At 54.0% G+C, this 21,214-nt stretch overlaps 2 protein-coding genes across 2 annotated transcripts in view; both read left to right on the top strand.

The window, feature by feature from the left end:
- Window positions 1–21,214, top strand: part of PLEC (plectin) — a 134,601-nt gene that overhangs the window by 67,047 nt on the left and 46,340 nt on the right. Inside the window, exon 32 of the mRNA XM_077933604.1 lies at window positions 616–6,966. Coding sequence (XP_077789730.1) covers window positions 616–6,966 — 6,351 coding nt within the window. The remainder of the gene's footprint in view (window positions 1–615; window positions 6,967–21,214) is intronic.
- LOC144328650 (uncharacterized) lies at window positions 6,965–10,067 on the top strand. The gene is made up of 3 exons (XM_077932641.1): window positions 6,965–7,690; window positions 8,285–8,440; window positions 8,938–10,067. Exons 1-3 carry the CDS (start codon window positions 7,388–7,390, stop codon window positions 9,121–9,123), a joined length of 645 nt encoding a protein of 214 aa, XP_077788767.1. The 5' UTR covers window positions 6,965–7,387; the 3' UTR covers window positions 9,124–10,067.

Genomic DNA, 21,214 nt, shown 5'->3' with positions numbered 1-21,214 from the left:
CACCTGAGACCACCTATGAGTCAAAGGCGGGTGGGAGAGAGGAGTGGTAGCCCAATTCTGGCCGTTGTGCAGAGAAGGGCCGGGGTTCTGCTGTCGTTCCTCAGAACAGCTGAACTCAGGCTCCTTCAAGGAGAGGCCTGTCAAAAGGGAAAAGGCTGCCTTTGGGCAACTCCCATGTCTACTTTCCTCTGTGGTGGCCCACCCAGCACCCCTGGACTACAGCTCCCCCCCCATTCCTGGCCATTGTCTGTGCTGGGGCCCAAGAGCAGCTGGAGGCCAGCTATGCACAAGACTCGCTTAACCCAGAGAGGGCACCATTTGCTCCAGCACATCCTGGTCCCACTTTCCAAGGAAGGGGTACAGTGTCCCTCTGTGCCCCCAACCCTTTCCCGCTGCTTGTTTACTCACATGGAAATTGTGGTAACTCCCTAACTTCCTCATGTGCTGCCTCTCAGGGCCAGCCAGGTTGACCCTTAACATGTGCCCCCCCTTCAGTGCTGGCTTTGAATGTAACCTGCTGTGTCGGCGTCTATTGACAGTTGACTGTTCTTTGGGCACTGTGTGCATATCTTGTGTAAGGCAACTGACCTCCCTTTTGTCTCCCTCCACCCCCAGATGCAGGTGGCTCAGAAGGAGCAGTTGCTCCAGGAGACGCAGATCCTCCAGCAGACTTTCCTGTCGGAGAAGGACATCCTCTTGCAGAAGGAGAGGTTCGTGGAGGAGGAGAAGGCCAAGCTGGAGAAGCTCTTCCAGGACGAGGTCCACAAGGCTCAGGGCCTAAAGGCGGAGCAGGAGCGCCAGCAGAAGCAGATGGAGCAGGAGAAGCAGCAGCTGGCGGCCACCCTGGAGGAGGCCAAGAAGAAGCAGGCGGAGGCCGAGGAGAATGTCCGCCGGAAGCAGGAGGAGCTCCAGCAGCTGGAAAAGCAGCGGAAGCAGCAGGAGAAGCTTCTTGCGGAGGAAAACCAGAAGCTGAGGGAGAAGCTGGAGAAGCTGCAGGAGGAGCAGCGGGTGGCCCTGGCTCAGACCAGGGAGATCATGATCCAGACCGATGACCTTCCCCAGGAGGTGGTTGTCCCATCCACGCAGGCACCTCAGTCGAAGGCTGTGCCCAACGGCCGAGACATGGTAGATGGCATCTCTCGGAATGGTGAGCCAGAACTGGCTTTCGATGGAATCCGTCAGAAAGTGCCTGCCAAGAAGCTGCTGGAGGCTGGCATCCTGAGCCGAAAGAACCTGGACAAATTGACCAAAGGGAAGGTGACGGTGGAGGAGCTCTCCAAGAGGGATGACATCAGGAGGTACCTGCAAGGCACCAACAGCATCGCCGGCCTGGTGGTTAAGCCGACCAACGAGAAAGTGAGCATCTACCAGGCCATGAAGAAGCAGCTGCTCAGCCCAGGCACAGCCCTCATCCTGCTGGAGGCGCAGGCTGCCTCTGGCTTCATCATCGACCCCATAAAGAACAAGCGGATGTCCGTCAACGAGGCTGTGAAAGAGGGAGTTGTGGGACCTGAACTGCACAATAAATTGCTGTCTGCTGAGAGAGCAGTGACTGGCTATAAAGACCCCTACACGGGGGAAAAGATCTCCCTCTTCCAAGCCATGACAAAAGATCTCATTGTGAAAGACCACGCGATCCGGCTCCTGGAAGCTCAGATTGCCACAGGAGGCATCATCGACCCCATCAATAGTCACCGCCTGCCCGTGGAAGTGGCCTACAAGCGAGGCTTCTTCGATGAAGAGATGCAGAAGATCCTCTCTGACCCCACGGATGACACCAAAGGCTTCTTCGACCCCAACACCCAGGAGAACCTGACTTACTTGCAGCTGATGGAGAGATGTGTGACCGACCCGGAGACTGGCCTCACTTTGCTGCCGCTGACAGACAAAGCAGCCAAAGGCAGAGAGCTGGTCTACACCGACCAAGAGGCAAAAGACGTCTTCAGGAAAGCCACAGTGTCCGCTCCCTTCGGCCAATTCAAGGGGAAGACCGTGACCATCTGGGAAATCATCAACTCTGAGTATTTCACTGAGGAGCAGAGGCGGGACCTTCTGCGCCAGTACAAGACTGGAAAGATCACCGTGGAGAAGATAATCCGGCTGGTCATCACAGTGGTGGAGGAGAGCGAGAAGAAGAGCCAGCTCTGTTTCGATGGGCTCCGGGCGCCTGTCCCAGCTGCCGAGCTGCTGGAGAGCAAAATCATTGACAAGGATCTTTACAACCAGTTGCACCAGGGGAAGAAGTCCGTGAAGGATGTCGCCAACGATGAGGCCATCAAGAAGTATCTGAAAGGCTCGAGTGCCATCGCAGGCATCTTGGTAGAGTCAACAGGCCAGAAGTTATTGCTCAATGATGCCTTGAAGAAAAACCTCCTCAAGCCAGAGGTGGTCCTGATGCTCCTGGAGGCCCAGGCTGGAAGTGGATACATCATTGACCCCGTGAGGAATGAGTATCTCCCTGTGGACGAAGCCGTCAAATCTGGAATTGTTGGCCCTGAGTTGCATGAGAAGCTGCTGTCTGCAGAGAAGGCTGTGACAGGCTACAAGGACCCTTACACGGGGCAGGTGGTCTCGCTTTTCCAAGCACTGCAGAAAGGCCTTATTGCCAAGGAGACAGGGGTCCGTCTGCTGGACGCTCAGCTTGCCACCGGGGGCATCATTGACCCCGTGAACAGCCACCGCCTCCCCCTTGACGTTGCTTGCAAGCGAGGCTACTTCAGTGAAGAGATGCACAAGACGTTGTCTGCTCCAGCCGACGATGCCAAGCTGTACTATGACCCCAACGCCCAGGAGAAGGCCAGTTACGCTCAGCTGCAGAGGAAATGCCACGTTGACAAGCTGACGGGCCTTCGCCTGCTCTCCCTCTCTGACCAGGCTATCCAGCTTCAGCAGGAGGAGGTCTACTCTGATAGCCAGGCTAAGGAATCCTTTGGCAAGGCAGTGGTGGAAGTCCCAGCTGGCAGCTTGAAGGGCAAAACGGTCACAATCTGGGAGCTGATTCATTCTGAATATTTCACTGAAGAGCAGAGGCGGGAGCTGATACGGCAGTTCAAATCCGGCAAAGTCACCATCGAGAGGGTCATCAAAATAATTGTCACCATCATTGAAGAGACTGAGACCAAAAAGCAAGAGAAGCTGACCTTCAGTGGCCTGCGTGCCCCTGTGCCTGCCAGCGAGCTCTGGGAGTCCAAGATTCTCAGCAAGGCCCAGTATGAGCAGCTGAAGGAAGGGAAGAAGACCGTGAGGGACCTCTCCGAGACGGGAGACGTGAAGAGGTACCTCCAAGGGAGCGACTGCATTGCTGGTGTGTATGTGGAAGAAACCAAGGAGAAGCTGAGCATCTATGAGGCCATGAAGAAGAACCTGCTCCTGCCCAGCACAGCAGTTGTCCTCCTGGAGGCCCAGGCAGCCACAGGGTTCATGGTGGACCCAGTCAGGAACCAGAAGCTGTATGTCAATGAGGCGGTGAAGGCTGGCATTGTGGGACCAGAGCTCCATGAGAAACTGCTGTCCGCCGAGAAGGCTGTGACTGGGTACAAGGACCCTTACTCCGGGAACACCATCTCCCTCTTTGAGGCCATGAAGAAGGGGCTGATCCTCAGGGAACACGCCATCCGCCTGCTGGAGGCCCAGGTCGCTACCGGAGGCATCATCGACCCCGTGCACAGTCATCGTGTCCCCGTGGAGGTGGCTTACAAGCGAGGTTACTTTGATGAAGCACTGAACCGAACCCTCTTGGACCCCACAGATGACACCAAGGGCTTCTTTGACCCCAACACCAAGGAGAATCTTACTTACCTGCAGCTGAAGGAGAGGTGTATTGAAGACCCCGAGACCGGCCTCTATCTGCTGCCCTTGAAGCAACCTGAGAGACCCACCGTGGTGGAGACAACCCAGGTGTACACTGAGGCCGAGACCAAGCAGGTGTTTGAGGAGACCCAGGTTGACATTCCGGTGGGAGACAGGGCTGGCTCCTCCATGTCCTTGTGGGAGATCATGAACTCGGACCTGATCCCCGAGGAGCAACGCAATCGGCTGATGGATGAGTTCCGCTCCGGCAAGGTGACGAAGGAGCGCATGATCATCATTATCATCGAGATCATTGAGAAGACAGAGATCATCCGGCAGCAAGACCTCACCTCCTATGACTATGTCCGCCGCCGCATCACTGCTGAGGACCTCTATGAGGCCAGGATCATCTCCCTGGAAATATACAATGCACTGAAGCAGGGCTCCAAGACCATCCGCGAGATCCTGGAGATCGAGACCATCTGGAGGTACCTGTACGGCTCCGGCTGTGTTGCTGGAATCTACATTCCATCCAGCAAACAGAAGATCAGCATCTACCAAGCCCTGAAGAAGGGGCTGATCAGCCCAGAGGTGGCTCGGCCCTTGCTGGAAGCTCAGGCTGCCACTGGCTTCATTGTGGAGCCCATCAAAAATGACATGTTGACTGTTGATGAGGCCGTCAGGAAAGGAGTTGTGGGCCCAGAAATGCACGACCGTCTCCTGTCTGCCGAGAGAGCTGTGACCGGCTACCGCGACCCCTACAGCGAGCAGAAAATCTCTCTCTTCCAGGCCATGAAGAAGGATCTCATCCCTTCTGAGGAAGCCCTCAGGCTGCTTGATGCCCAGTTGGCCACTGGAGGCATAATAGACCCACACCTGGGCTTCCACCTGCCCTTAGAAATTGCCATTCAGCGTGGCTACTTAAACAGGGAGACGCACGACCAGCTGTCTGAGCCCAGCGAGGTCCGCAGCTATGTGGATCCCTCCACCGACGACAAGCTCAGCTATGCACAGCTCCTCAAGCGATGCAGGAAGGACGAGAACAATGGCTGCCTGCTGTTGCCCCTCTGTGACACTCGCAAGCTGACCTTCAGGGGCCTGAGGAAGCAGATCTCGGTTGAAGAGCTGGTGCGCTCCAAAGTCATGGATGAAGCAACCGCCCAGCGCCTCCAGGAGGGCTTGACCTCTGTGGAAGAAGTCTCCAAAAACCTGCAGAGGTTCTTGGAGGGCACCAGCTGCATTGCTGGCGTCTACGTGGACTCCTCCAAGGAGAGGCTGTCTGTGTACCAGGCCATGAAGAAAGGCATCATCCGTCCCGGCACAGCCTTTGAGCTGCTGGAAGCCCAGGCAGCTACTGGGTATGTCATTGACCCCATCAAGAGCCTCAAGTTGACTGTGGAGGAAGCGGTGCGCATGGGCATCGTGGGTCCCGAGTTCAAGGACAAGCTGCTTTCGGCAGAGAGGGCTGTGACAGGCTACAAGGACCCCTACTCTGGCAAGATGATCTCCCTCTTCCAAGCCATGAAGAAAGGCCTGATCCTGAAAGACCACGGGATCCGTTTGCTAGAAGCTCAGATTGCCACAGGAGGCATCATTGATCCAGAGGAGAGCCATCGCCTGCCTGTGGAAATGGCATACAAGAGAGGCCTGTTTGATGAGGAAATGAATGAGATCCTCCTGGATCCTAGTGATGACACAAAGGGGTTCTTTGACCCAAACACTGAGGAAAACCTGACCTACCTGCAGCTGATGGAGAGGTGCATGACAGACCCTGAGACTGGGCTCTGCCTTCTGCCTTTGAAGGAGAAGAAGCGGGAGAGGAAGACCTCCTCCAAGTCCTCTGTCCGCAAGCGCAGGGTGGTGATCGTTGATCCAGAGACCGGGAAGGAGATGTCCGTGTACGAAGCCTACCGCAAAGGCCTCATTGACCACCAGACCTATTTGGAGCTCTCTGAGCAGGAGTGCGAATGGGAAGAGATCACAATTTCCTCCTCGGACGGGGTGGTCAAATCCATGATCATTGACCGGAGGTCAGGGAGGCAGTACGACATCGACGACGCCATTGCGAAGGGCCTGATTGACCAGTCTGCCCTGGACCAGTACCGCTCGGGCACTTTGTCCATCACAGAGTTTGCAGACATGTTGTCTGGCAACATGAGCGGGTTCCGATCCAGATCTTCCTCCGTCGGCTCCTCCTCTTCCTACCCCGTAAGCCCAGCTCACGGGAGAGCTCAGCTGACCTCCTGGAGTGACCCCACAGAGGAGACCGGCCCAGTGGCTGGCATCCTGGACACAGACACCCTGGAGAAGGTCTCCATCACAGAGGCCATGCACCGCAACCTGGTGGACAACATCACTGGCCAGAGACTGCTGGAGGCTCAGGCCTGCACGGGAGGGATCATTGACCCGAGCTCCGGGGAGAAGTTCTCCGTCGCCGATGCCGTTAACAAAGGCCTAGTGGACAAGATCATGGTGGACAGGATCAACCTTGCCCAGAAGGCTTTCTATGGCTTTGAGGACCCCAGAACCAAGACCAAGATGTCCGCTGCGCAAGCCCTGAAGAAGGGCTGGCTGTACTACGAGGCCGGCCAGCGGTTCCTGGAGGTGCAGTATCTGACTGGAGGGCTGATTGAGCCGGAGGTGACTGGCCGGGTCCCCCTGGATGAGGCGCTGCAGAAGGGCACCATCGATGCCCGCACGGCCCAGAAGCTCCGGGACGTGAACACCTATTCCAAGTACTTGACCTGCCCCAAAACCAAGCTCAAGATCTCCTACAAGGACGCCATGGACAGGAGCATGACGGAGGAGGGCACCGGCCTGCGTCTCCTGGAAGCCTCTTCCCAGTCCAGCAAAGGCTATTACAGCCCCTACAATGTCAGCGGCTCCGGCTCCACCTCAGGGTCTCGATCCGGCTCACGAACAGGATCCCGGTCGGGCTCCAGGCGAGGGAGCTTCGACGCGACGGGCTCCGGCTTCTCCATGTCCTTCTCTTCCGCCTCTTACACTGCTTCCAACTACGGCCGAAGATACACATCAGGTCCAAGCGGCGGCGGCAGCACAGATGTCCCCCCCAGCCTTGCTGGCATCTCGGCCCCCCCCAGCGTGAGCTGCGGAGGAGGAGAAGGCGGCAGCAGGAGATCTATTGGACTGCAGGGGCAGCCGCAGCTGCCCGTGGCCTAACATGCTCCCAGCCCTCCTGCCTCCTTAAAGCCTGAGATAACTTTTGCATTTATCCTGCTCTGCATGTGGAAAAGCTGCTGGCTAACCTTCTCATTTTTATTATTATTATTTTGTAATGTTTAAAAACACAATCTCCTTCCAAAGCAGTGCCTAAAGTTTAACCAAAAAAAGACTAGACTAATATATTAATATATATGATTGTTCTGACAGTATTTGTATATCGAGAGAAAGAGAGAGAGAGAGAGCGTTTCCGTCGTCATCCTCCACCATCCTTCCCCCGCCCTCAGTTTTGCCACCCGGGAGCTTGTTTCTCTTTGTGCCATCTGCAGAGTAGAATAACCCCAGGCAGGGACCTGCGGATGCCGCCCTTTGGGCAGAAGCTGCACTCTGTCCTCCTCACCAGCCAGCGCCTTCCTCCATGGAGCCCCACCAGCTCCCTCCGTCAAGGGAGAGGACGACCCTCGTGCCAAGGAGCCTCTTGACCTCCTGCCTATGCAAGCTGCACCCTCTGCCTCCAGTCAGGAAGGAAGAGAGCCCCCACCGCCCCCTGGGCACCCCACAGCCCCCCTCGGCTGCCACAAGCTTCCAACGCCACGCCTGGACTGCTCTTTCTCACGGGCCCTCGGCCGGACGACCAAGACCACTGCTGTCTGCACTCCACCGCGGCTGCTCTCTGGCTGGCTTCCCCTCCGCTGCCTGGACTCAGACCGCGGCTCAGACCGTAAGTGTGCCCTGGCGCTGCCGCCTCCTCCTCCCTCCTGCTGCTGCTGCTGCCTTGCGGATGGGCCTGCCTGCCTCTCTCCACGCCTCCCCCTCTGCCCGTCTCTTCTCCCTGCCCACGCCTCCAACCTGCAGATCCTTCCTGGCGCTTTCTGTGGTGCTCTGCTTGCCGCGCTCAGCACACGGGGAGCTTTGCACTGCTGTGGGCTGCTCTTAGCTGGCTGTGACCTCTGCACGTCTGTCTGTCTGTCTGTCTGTCTGGTTCTGTGTATCTGGGAAGCGCCCTGTATGAAAACATGGACAGGCAAAGGTTAGAACTGGACGGTCTCCCTTGAAGCCACAACAGCTCAGCGAGGTCAGTTCCCTGGCCTCTTGCTAAAAGCTGTCTCCCCTGGGGGTGCTCACGGGTACCACCAAGGCTGGGTCTTCTCCTGGGTCTTATGCTTTCAGAGTCCCGCTTTTTCTTCTTATCGAGGGCAAATGGCAGGATGGGCGCTTACGGAAGCAGCCGCGCCCTGAAACGGGCACCGTCCTTGTGCTTTTTCTTCCCAGCTGCTTTGTGTTCCTTCGTAATAACATGCGCTCTTTCTCTCAGACGTTTTCTCCTAGTCCCACCAAAGAAGCCCCCCTGTCGCTGGGAGAACTCCTGAGCTGGTTTTCTGAGGTCAGCAAGTCCTGGAGGAGCTCCGCAGGAGGCCCTGAGGCGGCAGCAGATGCAGCAGCCTTCCCTCCCCTGCTCTCGCCCACAAAGGTAACTGTGGGGCTTGAAATCTCCTTCCGCTTTGGGCTGTGAGCTTCTTGCGCTGGCTTCCGGGGGCTGAGGTGGTGCTGAATGGAAGGCGGGCAGAGCTGCAGAGAGGGAGACCCAGGGAAGCTAGAAATAGAATATGCAAGTGCAAAGAGTGCTCCCCACGGATCCTGAGAATGAGAACAGTGGCCCCCTGTTCTGGGGAAGAGCCACCCCCTTTCCCACTGCTTCTCTCCTCCTGAACCTCTGGGGCTCTGAGGCTGATGGGCCATTGCTCCTCCCCTGGTCTCTGGCCGGCAGCCTCAGCCTCTTCACCTCCTTGGAAGGGTGTTCAGGGTCCATCGTGGGCAGGGAGTGGCAGGCAGGCAGGCAGGCGGGGGTCAGAGGAGCCAGCGGGGCTGAGCATGGCAGTGGCTTCCTGGCTTGATGTGATGGCATCATTGTCACGTGTGACTTCTTCTCTCTCATCCCATCCTGTTCTTTTTCTTCACTTTATTTAGCGTTGCTGGATGTCCATTTCAACTTCCTTCCCAGTTGCCGCGGATCTCGTCCCCCAGTGTTGGGGCAAGTGGGACAGCACTGAGGACCCAGGCAGACCCTTCCCCCCTCCCTTTGCAGCCGCAGCGGAGCAGCTAGCAGGGGCCGCGGCTGGCGGTCAGGGGCCAGTGAGGCGGGGGCAGGGGTAGGGAGGCAGGGGCGGCCACAGAGAGCCCTCCTCCTAGGTGGCCTGGGAACAGCTGCCTGGCAAAGCTGGAGTGGTCCTCTGCCCATCGCAGATGAGCTGGTCCCCTGGCCCTTGGGGGGGCGAGGCTGAGAGCTGCTGTGCTGCGCTCTGGAGGAAGGCAGCCAGGCACTTGTGGGCAGGGGAGTGAGGCCATCGGAAAGCCACCCTGCTGCCTGCTGCAGCTCAGAGGGTGCTGCCTCCTGCCTCCCCCCCCACCTGCCCCCCCACCCTCCAGCATAAGTAGGGTCAGTCTTCCTCTGTCAAGGTGCTCCTCCCGGGCTCACACAGGGCGTTTCTGCCCTCTTTTCAAAGCAATAAGAGATGGCAAAGGCAGCAGTAGAGCAGAGGTGGTCTCAGTCCTGAGGGGGGTTGTTGCTGGAGCCACAGCCCGGCGGGGTGGGGGGTGTCCTTGGGCAGCCTCCCCAACTCCTGCCTGCGGAAGCCAAGAGGATGCTGTGCCCCCCCCCCGGCATCGGAAGGTCCTTCTCCGCCAGCCCATCCTTATTTGCTCCATGTGAATCAAGCCATCCCATTCCTTGGCATTTGTTGATGTTATATTATTCTCTCATTATCCAGTTGGTTGGTTTTTTTCCTTGCTTTTGCATGATGTATTAACTCGAGCAAGCCTGTATCCATATTCTGTGTCGGCCATTGGCACAGGCTGGGGGTGCCCTCCCCCTTCTCTCCCTCGCCCCCCCCCCCCAGCTCCCCTGGCTCCCCTCCTGCCTCTTTCTGCTCAAAGCAGCGGAGGCGGCCCTCGTTCTTCTCAGACTAAACTGTTCAGGCTCATCTCTGTTTTTTGGGAGGCAGAACACTAAACTTGTAAATACCATGAAGTGTTTGTAAAAACATGCAGTATGGAACCAGGCCCTCTGCGCCGGGGGCAGTAAAGAAGATTCTATGAAACGGCTTCTGTGTGGTTTGTTCGTGACAACTCGCTCCTCTTCCAAGGACACTGAGCCCCTCCCTAGCGCCCCAAACTCCCCGCCCTCCTTGCTTCAAAGCCCTTGGGTGGGTCCCAGCCTGGGGGAGTTGGCTGTGGGGTCTTTGCGGTGCTTCCAGAAGGAGCGTTCTCCACAAGAGCTTCCCAAAGTAGCTTCAGACCTCCGGTGAGTAACTGACCGGGTTGCCCACGTGGGCCTGGAGTCAGGGGCTGCTCTGCAAGAGAGACCCCAGAGAAGTCGCTGGTGTGAATTCACCTCTTGGCTGGGTGTGGAGAAGAGGCTCTGATGTTTCCCATGCCTTCCTTACAACACGTCTTTGCAGCCTGGTGCTCTGGAACAAAGCAGTCCGTCTCAAAGTCACGCCAGGGTTGGAGCTGCAAGCCATGCAGAAGGAGTTGTGGCCTCTGCTGTTAAGGTCCCTTTGCCCCAGGCTCCCACCCCACGGTGCCTGCAGCCCGCAAGGGGGTCACAAGGCAACCCACCCTCTTCCCAAGACCTGTAGTTCACCTAACTTTGAGAGCTAGATCCCACCAGTATCCATAGAAGCTCACGAACTGTTACCAAGCACCTCTGCGTGAATAATGCCGAAACTCTGGGAAAAAGGAGAGGGATTATGAAGCAGGTATGTTTTAATTCTGGGAACAGATCAGGCTGGAAGCCGCCTCTGGCTAGGATGGGTCTCAGTGGGGTTTGGGGAGCCTGAATATTCGTGTCAGTGTTGCTGGAGCTGCCAGGCTCAGAACGCGGCAGGCCTGCCTCCCTCCTGCCCACCCCTGGGTCCGTTCCTGTTTTGCTCTTTGTCCCAGGGCACATAAAAGGCGGCTCTATCCAGCTCCTCTGGAGCAGATGGCAGCAGGCCAGGAGCCTGGCTCCTCGCATTGCCCCTTTCCAAAGGCAAGAGAAAGCAAAGAGGTTTTCCTTCCCTTGAGCAAACTACACTCATGTAGCTGTTTGGAAGCACAGCCGGGCCTCTTCGGTTTTAACGAGGAGCTTGGAGGCTCCGCTGCAGCTGGCAGCTCCTGGGCACTCAGGCTGGCAGGGATCCCTGGCACTCTGCCCGCCTCATAGAGGTGGGTGGCATGCCTGAGGGTTGTGCTAGGGTACTAGAAGCCCATTCTGCCTTAACTTGGGGGTCTTCAACAGGGGCACCTAAGTCATTTCATGAAAGAAGAAGGGTCGGCATCTAAGGTCAAACTTAGAAAAGGATAGCAAATACTGAGACATTTTTGGAAGAAGGAAAAAGTCCTTTCAATTCACTGTTTAAGAAATGCAAAGCCAAAATGTACTAAAGCCAGGCAAGGGTAGCAATACGCTGCCATCCAGGAAGGGTCTGCTGGGTCTTTCACCAGGTACCCATTCCTGGCAGGAGCCGCAGGGGAACCTGACATGGGCCAAATCTGCCCCATCCCTCTTCCCATTGAGTACCCTTTTCCCCAAGCTGTGCCCATATCCAGTGGCAGAGCTTCATCTTCCAGCACCGGGGGGGGGGGGCAGAGGCATGGCATGGCACAGGCACAGGCAGGGGCATGGCACGCCACCTGCAGGGGCGTGGTGCCCAGTGGGGGGTGGCAGCCACAATGACACCCCACTGGGATTGCGCTGCCGGGGGCCATGCGCTTCCCCCTCACTCCTCTTCCTCCGCCAGTGCCCAAATCCTGCCCAAGTGAAGAGTGATGGGTGCAGAATGGGCAGGGAGCTGCCCCCTCCATTTTTTTATTTAAGGCCCACCTAGTCCAGACCTGTGGGAAGTGTCAGACTAGATGCCCTGGAGGGAAGCCCATAATTCCAAGCTGAGCGCAACCCTTGTGATTGCCAGAGAACGTAGCCATTGTGGCCTGTAGCCATTCAGAGTCTTCTGCTGCATTCATTTGTCAAATCCTCTTTTAAAGCTGTCTGAAGTTGGTGGCCATCTTGTGGCAATGAGTTCCACAGTTTAACTGTGTCCTTGATGAAGAGCTACTTTATTTTCTCTGTCCTGAAGCTCTTCAGCCTCATCAATTGACCACATTCATTTCAAGTTCTCCACACCTTGCAGGATTCCACACACACTCTGTGGGAGCCCCATCTCTCTTCTGAACGAAAGAGCCCCACCAGTTGTAACTTCTCCTAAAAAGGGACCAGCTTCCACCCCTGACTCATCTTGGCTGCCTTTTTCTGAGCTCTTTCCCACCGTATTCCCAGTGTGGTCACACCGTGGAGTTGTGGAGCAAGAGTATAATGTCAGCAGGGCCAGTGCAGAGCCACACAGATACACTTCGATATCTAGGGGGGGGGGGCTTCTGTGCATCATTTTGCAGGTGCTTAAAACAAACTGCATTTGCCATTAAACCGCCCATTCGCACCCTTTGGAGAGGTCCTTTTGGAACTCTTCCCAAACCTTTTTTTCTTCCATCAACCCTGAATAATTGAGCGTCATCAGCAAAGTTGGCCACCTCACAGCTCACATCTAACTCTGGCTCGTTTATGAACAAGGTGGAAAGCGCACTTCCCAAAAGCACGGGTCTTCAGGTGGGCTCCACATTAACATGCACCATTATTTTAGATTTTTGTCCACCTAGAAATATAATTTGCCTCATCTGTGCCTCACCTCAAAAAACAATTTCTGGTGCTGCCAGTGTTGGGCACCCCTTCCTTCTTTCCTTCCATCCTAAATCTAAAGTTTCAAGGCCTCCTGCCTCCATAAGCTGCCAGGGTTTCCTCTGGGCTTTTCTCCTCCAGCCTCCTGCAGGTGGTTCCCTCAGCTGCGGAGCCTTCCTCCCAGGCAGCCATTTTCTGCTGCCGCCCAACTGCCTCGCACCTTCCCAGGCCGAAGTGCCGTCCCTCCGTCCAGCTCTCCTCAGGCCACCCCCTCCATGGCCACGTTTTAATGGTTCCCTCAGAGCCCGGCTGCCATTTCCAGAGGTTTGGGAGTGCCAGAGGAGGATGAATGGGCTGCCCTCGCTCTTTTCTCCATTCGCCATGAGGCCCAGACAGATGGGCCACAAAGAGCCACATTCTGCCTCCGTTCAGCTGGGGGGGGGAGGCCCTCAGGGCAGCAGCACCCTGGGGTGGCACCCTCTGCATCACCCACTGCGCTGTGAAAGAGAGAGAGAGAGGTTTCTGTCCACTTGTTGACTCTGCCATTCTCTGAAGCAGGAGGATGAGTGCCAGGCCTTGTGAGCAGGGGTGTGAGGGGCAGAGACCCCCCTTTCCGTGGGGCTGGACTGAGACCCATAGCTGCCTCTCTTCCCCCCACCCTGACCCCTTGCAATGGCGCCTGGGAGTTTGGCTGACGGAGGGCAGCTCTCGTGCCCAGCAGCTTTGCAAGGAAGCTGCCCCTTTTCTTCAGCCCCACAACTGCAGTGTCGTGCCAGCCCCCTTCCCACAATTTCTCCAGGTTTGTGGAAATGGACTTGGCAGGCCTTGGGCACAAATCTGGAGTGGAATGGAAGCCGGGTGGAATTGCAGCTGAGGAGGGAGGCAGCCAGGCACACTTGATCTGGGCCCTGCAGGATGAAGCTGCCCAGGGGCCCTGCCAGACATGCCCTGCCCCTTGCAGTGATGCCCAGGGACTCAGAGCAGCTCTGCAGGGGCTTGGAGGCAGCCCTTCCTGGGCAGCAGAGTTACCCCACGTGGTCCTTCCCATTTTGCTGAAAGGAGGGGAGAGGCCGGCATGAAGTGCAGTTCAGAGTTGCTCGCCTCATGTTTTGGGTGGTGGTGGTTTGGGGTTTTTTAAAGGGAGCAGCTGTGTAATTATTTAAGGGCTGGGGCAGGAGGGGGAAATGGAAGGTTTCAGCTGTGAATGGATGCCAGTCCCCCCACCCCTGCCCACAAATCTAGACAGGCAGCCGGTCTACCCACTGAGAACCAACCAAAGGGCAGGCCTGGGATGCCAGCTTCTCGGAGGCCAGATCTGCTAGAAATGGGCAGCCTGTGAGTTCTGTATCTTTATTCCTTGGGAGTGCTTACTTCCAGTTCCACTGCCCAAAAAATCCTGCAGGTGCCCATAGCTTAGTCCACCTGCCTTCTGGCCCTCCAAGCCCAGCTGGGGTCAAAGTTTCATGCATCCCTCAATCCGAGCTATTAAAAATGCGTCTGGAGGCTCCCATGGACTCCCCTGTGCCAACCCCCCCCCCAGCCCAGGGCCTTGAATCTCTCCCCATCTCTCTGGCCAGCCTTCCTGCAGGGGAAGGAGAAGGACGCTCCCCCTTCCCTTAACTGAAACAAGTGCCATACTTGAAGACAGAGCCTCATCCCCAGGCCAGGACGGGTGCAGAGAGCAGCAGCAGATGTGATCTGAGTTGCTTTTGGTGGGACCAGATCACATCCAAAGGAGCGACCACAGCACATCGCAGGGCAGGCTTGTGTGAAGCCATTTTGACATTCTGCAGCCCAGGGGACGATGAACCAGCCCTGCTGGGGAGATCAGCCTGCCTTGCCCTGGGCTCCGTCAGGAGGCTGCACCAAGTGGCTCCCAACACCCTCTGCACAGGATAATAATAATAATAATAATAATAATAATAATAATTTATTATTTGTACCCCGCCCATCTGGCTGGGCCTCCCCAGCCACTCTGAGCGGCTTCCAACAAAGATGAAAAATACACTAAAATGTCACATATTAAAAACTTCCCTGAACAGGGCTGCCTTCAGATGTCTTCTGAATGTCAGGTAGTTATTTATCGCTTTGACATCTGGTGGGAGGGCGTTCCACAGGGTGGGCGCCACCACCGAGAAGGCCCTCTGCCTGGTTCCCTGTAATCTCGCAGGGAGGGAACCGCCAGAAGGCCCTCGGAACTGGACCTCAGTGTCCAGGCAGAACGATGGGGGAGGAGACGCTCCTTCAGGTCTACTGGACCGAGGCCGTTTAGGGCTTTAAAGGTCAGCACCAACACTTTGAACTGTGCTCGGATCTGCTGTGCTTCTTTCCAGATGCCTCTGATGGACTTGGTCCATTTCCAGGCACTCCCCATATGTTCATAGAACCCCACTCTTCAGCCAGTAATCCGCAGGTGTTGTAAGATATGCTACCTGACTTCACTTATGACCCTGTACCATTTGGACAGGGCGGCAAGCATTTCCCAGGTGACCAAACCCACAGCATTGGTTAATAGCCTAATCATCACCCAGAAAAAAGATGGCTCTCTTCACCTTTGTTTTGACTCCAACTCCAAGGACCTAAAGAAGACCATCGAAAGACAACACTTCTCTGCCCTTTCCATGGAATATGTGCGGCACAGATTCGCTGGCCAAAGATTATTCACTATTCTAGACTAGAAAGAGGGCTACTGGCAGGTCAAGGCTGACCAGGAATCGGCTGAACTCCCCTCGGGGTTGCCTGCCCCTTGGGCATCAAATCAGGATATGAAGACGTTCAGCCCAAGAACCAAGAGTGTGTGGGTGACATGGGTGCAGGCATTGTAGCAGGTGACATGATTACAGCCACAGCTACAAAGGAAGAACCCTAAACAGGTTCTAGACTGAGCACATCAGAGTGGTGCCCAGTTCAACCCAGGGGAAGTCCAGTTGCTGGTTGACAAGGTCAGGGACTTGGCTCAAAAGACAGCCTTGAACCTGATGCAGACAAAGTCCAAGTTGTGCCTCAGATGCCTCTGCTGGTGGACAAGAACATACAGTATCTTTCTCGGCATGTCCCCAATGTGCCAGCCCTGAGGGTGCTGCAAGAGTCCGCCTAGGGAAATATGCACAAGGGCAAAGGGACTCCAATCACCAGCAAACCTTGGTCAGCCTGAAGACAGCTGTCACAACGGCCCCCGTCTTAAGGTTCTTTGATCCCCAAGAGCAACTACAATTTCAAGCAGGTGCATCTAAAGGTCGTGTCTCTTGTTGAAGAAGCAGCTAATTGCCTTTGCCTCTCGAGCCCTAAGACAGGCTGGAAAAACCTATGCACACATTGACAAAGAACATCTCACTTTCATTTGTCAATACTTGTTTGTCATGGCAGTGCTGGTCCAATCGGATCACAAACCCTTGGAAGTGATTTTTTACCAGGCCCATTGGACAGGCCCCAGCAAGGCTGCAAAGACTCACAGAATCACAGAACAGCAGAAGTGGAAGGAATCCTGAGGTCATCTATATAGTCCAACCCCTACAATGCAGGAATCTTAACTAAAGCACCCATGACACATGGCTATCCAAAGAAGGAGAGTCCACTACCTTCTGAGGGAACCTGTTGCAATGTCCAACAGCTCTTACTGTCAGAAACCTCATTCTGAAGTTCAGCCAGAATCGCCTTTATTGTAACTTGACTCCCTTGGTTTGGGTCCTACCCTCCGGAGCAGGTGAAAACAGGCCCGCTGCATCTTCCCTGTGGCAATGCTTCAGATATTGGATGAGGGCTATTTTATCTCCTCTCAGACCCAACTCCCTCAACTGTTCCTCATAAGACTTGGTTTCCAGAACCTTTTATCATCTTGGTCACCCTCCTCTGCACACATTACAGCTTGTCAACATCCTTCTTAAATTGTAGTGCCCAAATACTCCAGGTGTGGTCTGACCAGGGCAGAATAGATTGACTTCTGGACACTAGACTTCTGCAAATGCAGCCTAGAATACGTTGTCTATTTTTCTGAGTCATGCAGAGTGATGTAGCAGTTTCACCCTGAAAGCTCTAGTGAGGAAGTAAAGGTAAAGGACCCTGGTCCAGTCAAACTTGACTATGGGGTGTGGCACTCAGCTCGCTTTCTGGCCGAGGGAGCCGGCGTTTGTCCACAGATGGTTTTTTCCAGGTCATGTGGCCAGCAATGGTGCAATGGGACACCATGACAGAAGCTGTTTACCTTCCCACCGCAGCGGTACCTATTTATCTACTTTACTGGTAGACTCCACACACAAGACTTTGAAGATGAATCTTTACTTGCAGGAAAGCAACTATCAATAAGTCATGTTATTTAGGCATTTCAAGTCCAGTGCAATGCATTCCTCTCCCTTGAGCCCAAGAGAGGGTCTTCTTGCTTCCAAAAAACTTCTTAAGTTATCAGTCCATAGCTTTGTCTGTCCTCACAAACTCCTGAACGTAGTGTCTGCTTGAAGTTTCCACACTCAGCAAAACAACAGCAAAATGGTGAAACAACCAGCCAACCTCCATTCTGCCCCCTCTCCTATCACTACCTAAGACAGCCACAAGCTCACTCTGAAAGGCAGTTAACAAACCAACAAGGCAACAATTCAGCATTTCTGTGACCTTAATTGGAGTCGCAAGATTTTGCAGCTGTTACATTGCATTATTACATTACGTTGGTTTCCTTTTCCCCAGTACAATTTATTCTTAGTAAAATACATTTTCTAACAAATACAGCACAGTGGTACCTCCGTTTACGAACTTAATTCATTCTGGAGGTCCGTTCTTAACCTGAGGCATGCTTTCACTAATGGGGCCTCCCGCTGCTGCTGCGTGACTTCCACTTGCATCCCGGGGCAAAGTTTGCTACTTCTGGGTTAGTGGAGCTCATAACCCGAAGCGTTCGTAAGGAGGACGGTACATAACACGAGGTTCCACTGTACAAATACTAACAAATACTAGCATTAGCTACATCATTGACTCATATTAAGCTTGTGGTCGTCTAAGACCCCTGGATCCTTTTCACATGCTCCTGCAACTCCCATGGTATGGCCTGCATATTGTCTATCTACACCAAGGGAAGGGGATGTTTATAGCCAGCACATTCTCAAATCCAATGCCATGCTGAACACTTGGCGAAAGAGTTATTTTTGGCTGTGCAGAAAAAGACTCCATTAGTGACCACGTGCTTCACCAGTTGTAGCAGACATTTTTAAACTCTGACACTGTTGATAATAGATTACTACTCAAAAGTTCTCCATTTCGCTGACAATTTAGCTGCCACAATAGTGGCAAATTAGTTTTTGCCGGCCATGGGATTCCCAGGGCGATGGTGTCTGCCTATGTTCCATTTGCCAGAGAATTGGGCATCATTGTGGCACCACTCAAGCCCAGCCTACTCTCAGTCCAACAGCCTGGCTGAACGCACAGTCCAGACCACACAAAAAATACTGGAAGGGGCACAAGAAGATGGTACAGGTCCAAGTGCAAACGAGAGGGATGGGCCCCTGCCTCCATCACTGATATATGAAGGGGAAAGGACTTACAAGAGATGTCTGAGGGAGTCTCAGAAGCATCCTGAAATCAGAGGAGCCATCTCCGGATGCATCTAATGGAGAGTCCTCTGGAGTGGATGGAGAGCTGTTTCCCCAGGACTGTTCACAATGATCTGAGCCTCTAGAAGCATCCAGAGACCCTCAGGAGACAGTCACCAACTTGGGGAAGCGTCAAAGGCTTCCGTAACTAAGTCATGTCTCAGAACTTCTGACTCCCAACTTCACAAGTGTGTCTCAATCCAAAAGTTTGACTCTTTGTGGCTTTTAGCCAAAGAAGAGGGGATGCAGTGTGCGTGACCCACACCTCTTTAACATACATTCCTGATTGTTAAAAATACCCTCTTGGGGTGCAGTTCCCTCCATAGTTATGTGGGAACAAGCCAGAGTCCTAGTTTGGGCTGTGGAGCAAGTCCTGGGTGCTCTGCTGTTAATCCATCATTCAAAAATAAACCCACCCTTTGTGCTCTCCTGACTCCCCCTGCTTCCAGGCATCAGGGCAGACCCCCTGCAAGGCGTCCTCGCCTGCTGTGCCCCCTTCCCAAGCCCATAGCGTCTGCCCTTCCACACATGCACTCCAGCCAGATCATTGCCTTCATGCAGACTATTGACCCAGCATATTTTGCAGCCCTGCCTGGAGATGCTGCGAGGGGTTGAGGGGGGCTGGGAACATCATGGACCCCCCTGCAATTCCATAAATGAGGGGAACATGCTCAGGAGCCTCCATTGCCCCCCCCCCCCCGCTTCAAGGCTCAGAGAGAAACTAGCCTTTCCGTTCTGTGGGAAGGAGAAGACTTTGTGCCGTTTCAGCTGCGGTCAGCGTGCCAAACTGCTGCCACACATGTGGACTGGTGTGTTTGCCTGTGATGCAGATATGAGCAGGAGATGCTCTGAGGCAGGAAACAAATGCCAGAGCATGTGGCGAGGTTGCCTTGTCTCTCTGGGAGGCCAGATCCTCCGGTCTCATCATGTGCCATTATCAAATTCAAAGAGCTTGCAAGACAAATTCAGTCAAGGAAACGGGAAACATATAGGGGCCAATCTAGGAATATAGTAAAGCGAAGAAACGTTTAAAATCCTCACGTTTGCCTCAGACCACTTCCAGACAGTATTGCAGGTGGGATTCAACCACATACTGGCAAAGGCAGGTTGCAGCATGGAAATGGATTAGGTGGTGTTTTGCAACAAACTCGTTCTTTTACAATGGACCTTTTGCAGTAAGGAAAGGGGTGCGTCCTGTAAGCTCCCTGCAAACAGTTCAGAATGAATACTCCACAAAAAGGACCACCTGGAAAGCCTCCCAAGGCCAGCCAGAGGAGGAGGGGGCTCAGGCCAAGTAGGGTGCCTGAATCTACATACATAAGTGAAATCAGGAGGGGCAGCTTGGCTGGGGCTGGACAGAAGAGGTTCCCAAAGGGATCCCATAGGCTCCATGGCTTCAGCCAGCTGACTGAAGATCTGGGGGAAGAGATTGAGGAACTACGCCAGGAAGAACAAATTAATCCCAGCAGTTGCTAATCTAGTTGAGAAGATGTTCCTCACCATGTCCACACTAATGGCTGAGGTGCCAGGGATGTATCCAAAGTTGCAACCACAGGCTGCATCTCCCAAAGGACGCCCACTCAGTTCCCTGCTTGACCTCGATCCACACATGTTCACATAATGATCTGTAGAAAACCACTGGGATACACCAATGAGAGCAAGAAACAGCAGCCACAGCAGCCCAAAGCTTTCATGAATGGTGCATTAATGGTGGATTTCTTCTGCTTTACTAGTTGCTCTGTGGTGCAACAGCATCATTGCTGTCCAGAGGGACTACAGAGCAACAAAAGCTGCTGCAATGAAGGAGCAGTGCCACGGAAAGTATGGAAAGTTACTGCTTTTCACCAGGAAGTTACAAGAGAGAGGCACTGACTGGCAATGAAGACGACTGGTGCCCCAAAACTTTTGCAGATGCAAACGGAATTCACAGTGGGGTTGCGCACAACTGCCCTGGGCACAACGTGATGGCTCTGCTCTTCCCGGCCACTGGGGCATCTGGTCGGCCACTGTGAGGACAGGATGCTGGACTAGGTGGGCCATTGGCCGGATCCAGCAGACTCTTCTCAAGTTCTCATCTGTTCTTCAATAACCAGGAAGGATACATGCAGGGGTCCTAAGTTCAGAGGAAAGTCTTTGAAAATGGGCCATTCAATAATCATTGTAACAGGCCCTCATTATTTTTAAAATTACTTTATTGAACTTAAAAACACAACATCAAAACTGTCGATAACAAATAAACAACCGAGTTCTCAATATGTATTACACATTATTACAATCTTCTTCTAGATCAAATGTTTATCTAGTGCACTCTTTATATTTATTTTCCATAACAGGCCCTTCAAGTGTCACTATTTCCCAGGGACAGACCTGGATTTACAGAAGCCGTCCTGGGTTCTGATTTGTCCCGCTTTTCCTTAGGACATCCCTATTTTCATCACAGAAATATTGAAGGGTATTAAATAGGATGTTCCTATTTGGAGGCCATGGAATATATATGCCTGTTTTCATCAGAGAGATGTTGGAGGGTCTGTTGTAAATCTCTGTGTTTTTGAAAATGTTCCTCGAAATACAGATTCCAGGCATGAATATATGCATGAAGATTCAAAATGTCAATATCAAAACAAAGAACTAAAATCTAAACCTGAGAGGCAATGAACCAAAATATCAAGTAGATGAAGCAACACTATTTTAAAAGCCTGGAGAATTATTATTTTTTAAGAAAGGTTTTACCTGGCCCCAAAGTGAACAAAATACCAGCCATAGTTCAGGAGGCCTTTCCACTTCCTTGTGGGTGCAGAATGCCAGAGAGCCAGTGTGGTGTAGTGGTTAAGAGCGGTAGTCTCGTAATCTGGGGAACCGGGTTCGCGTCTCCGCTCCTCCACATGCAGCTGCTGGGGCCAGTCACACTTCTTTGAAGTCTCTCAGCTTCTTTGGGCCAGTCACACTTCTTTGAAGT

Source organism: Podarcis muralis, chromosome 8, assembly GCF_964188315.1.
Source record: "Podarcis muralis chromosome 8, rPodMur119.hap1.1, whole genome shotgun sequence".
Taxonomy (NCBI): domain Eukaryota; kingdom Metazoa; phylum Chordata; class Lepidosauria; order Squamata; family Lacertidae; genus Podarcis; species Podarcis muralis.
The sequence above is the reverse complement of the archived record's forward strand: the minus strand, read 5'-3'. Positions and strand labels throughout refer to the sequence as shown.

What these genes read in the sequence shown, in the direction of transcription:
- LOC144328650 (XM_077932641.1), top strand. Translation starts at nt 7,388, where the DNA reads ATGGAGCCCCACCAGCTCCCTCCGTCAAGGGAGAGGACGACCCTCGTG. An exon ending in CTCAGACCGCGGCTCAGACC is followed by an intron (nt 7,691 to 8,284) that starts GTAAGTGTGCCC and finishes TCTTTCTCTCAG; the next exon opens with ACGTTTTCTCCTAGTCCCAC. An exon ending in CCCTGCTCTCGCCCACAAAG is followed by an intron (nt 8,441 to 8,937) that starts GTAACTGTGGGG and finishes CACTTTATTTAG; the next exon opens with CGTTGCTGGATGTCCATTTC.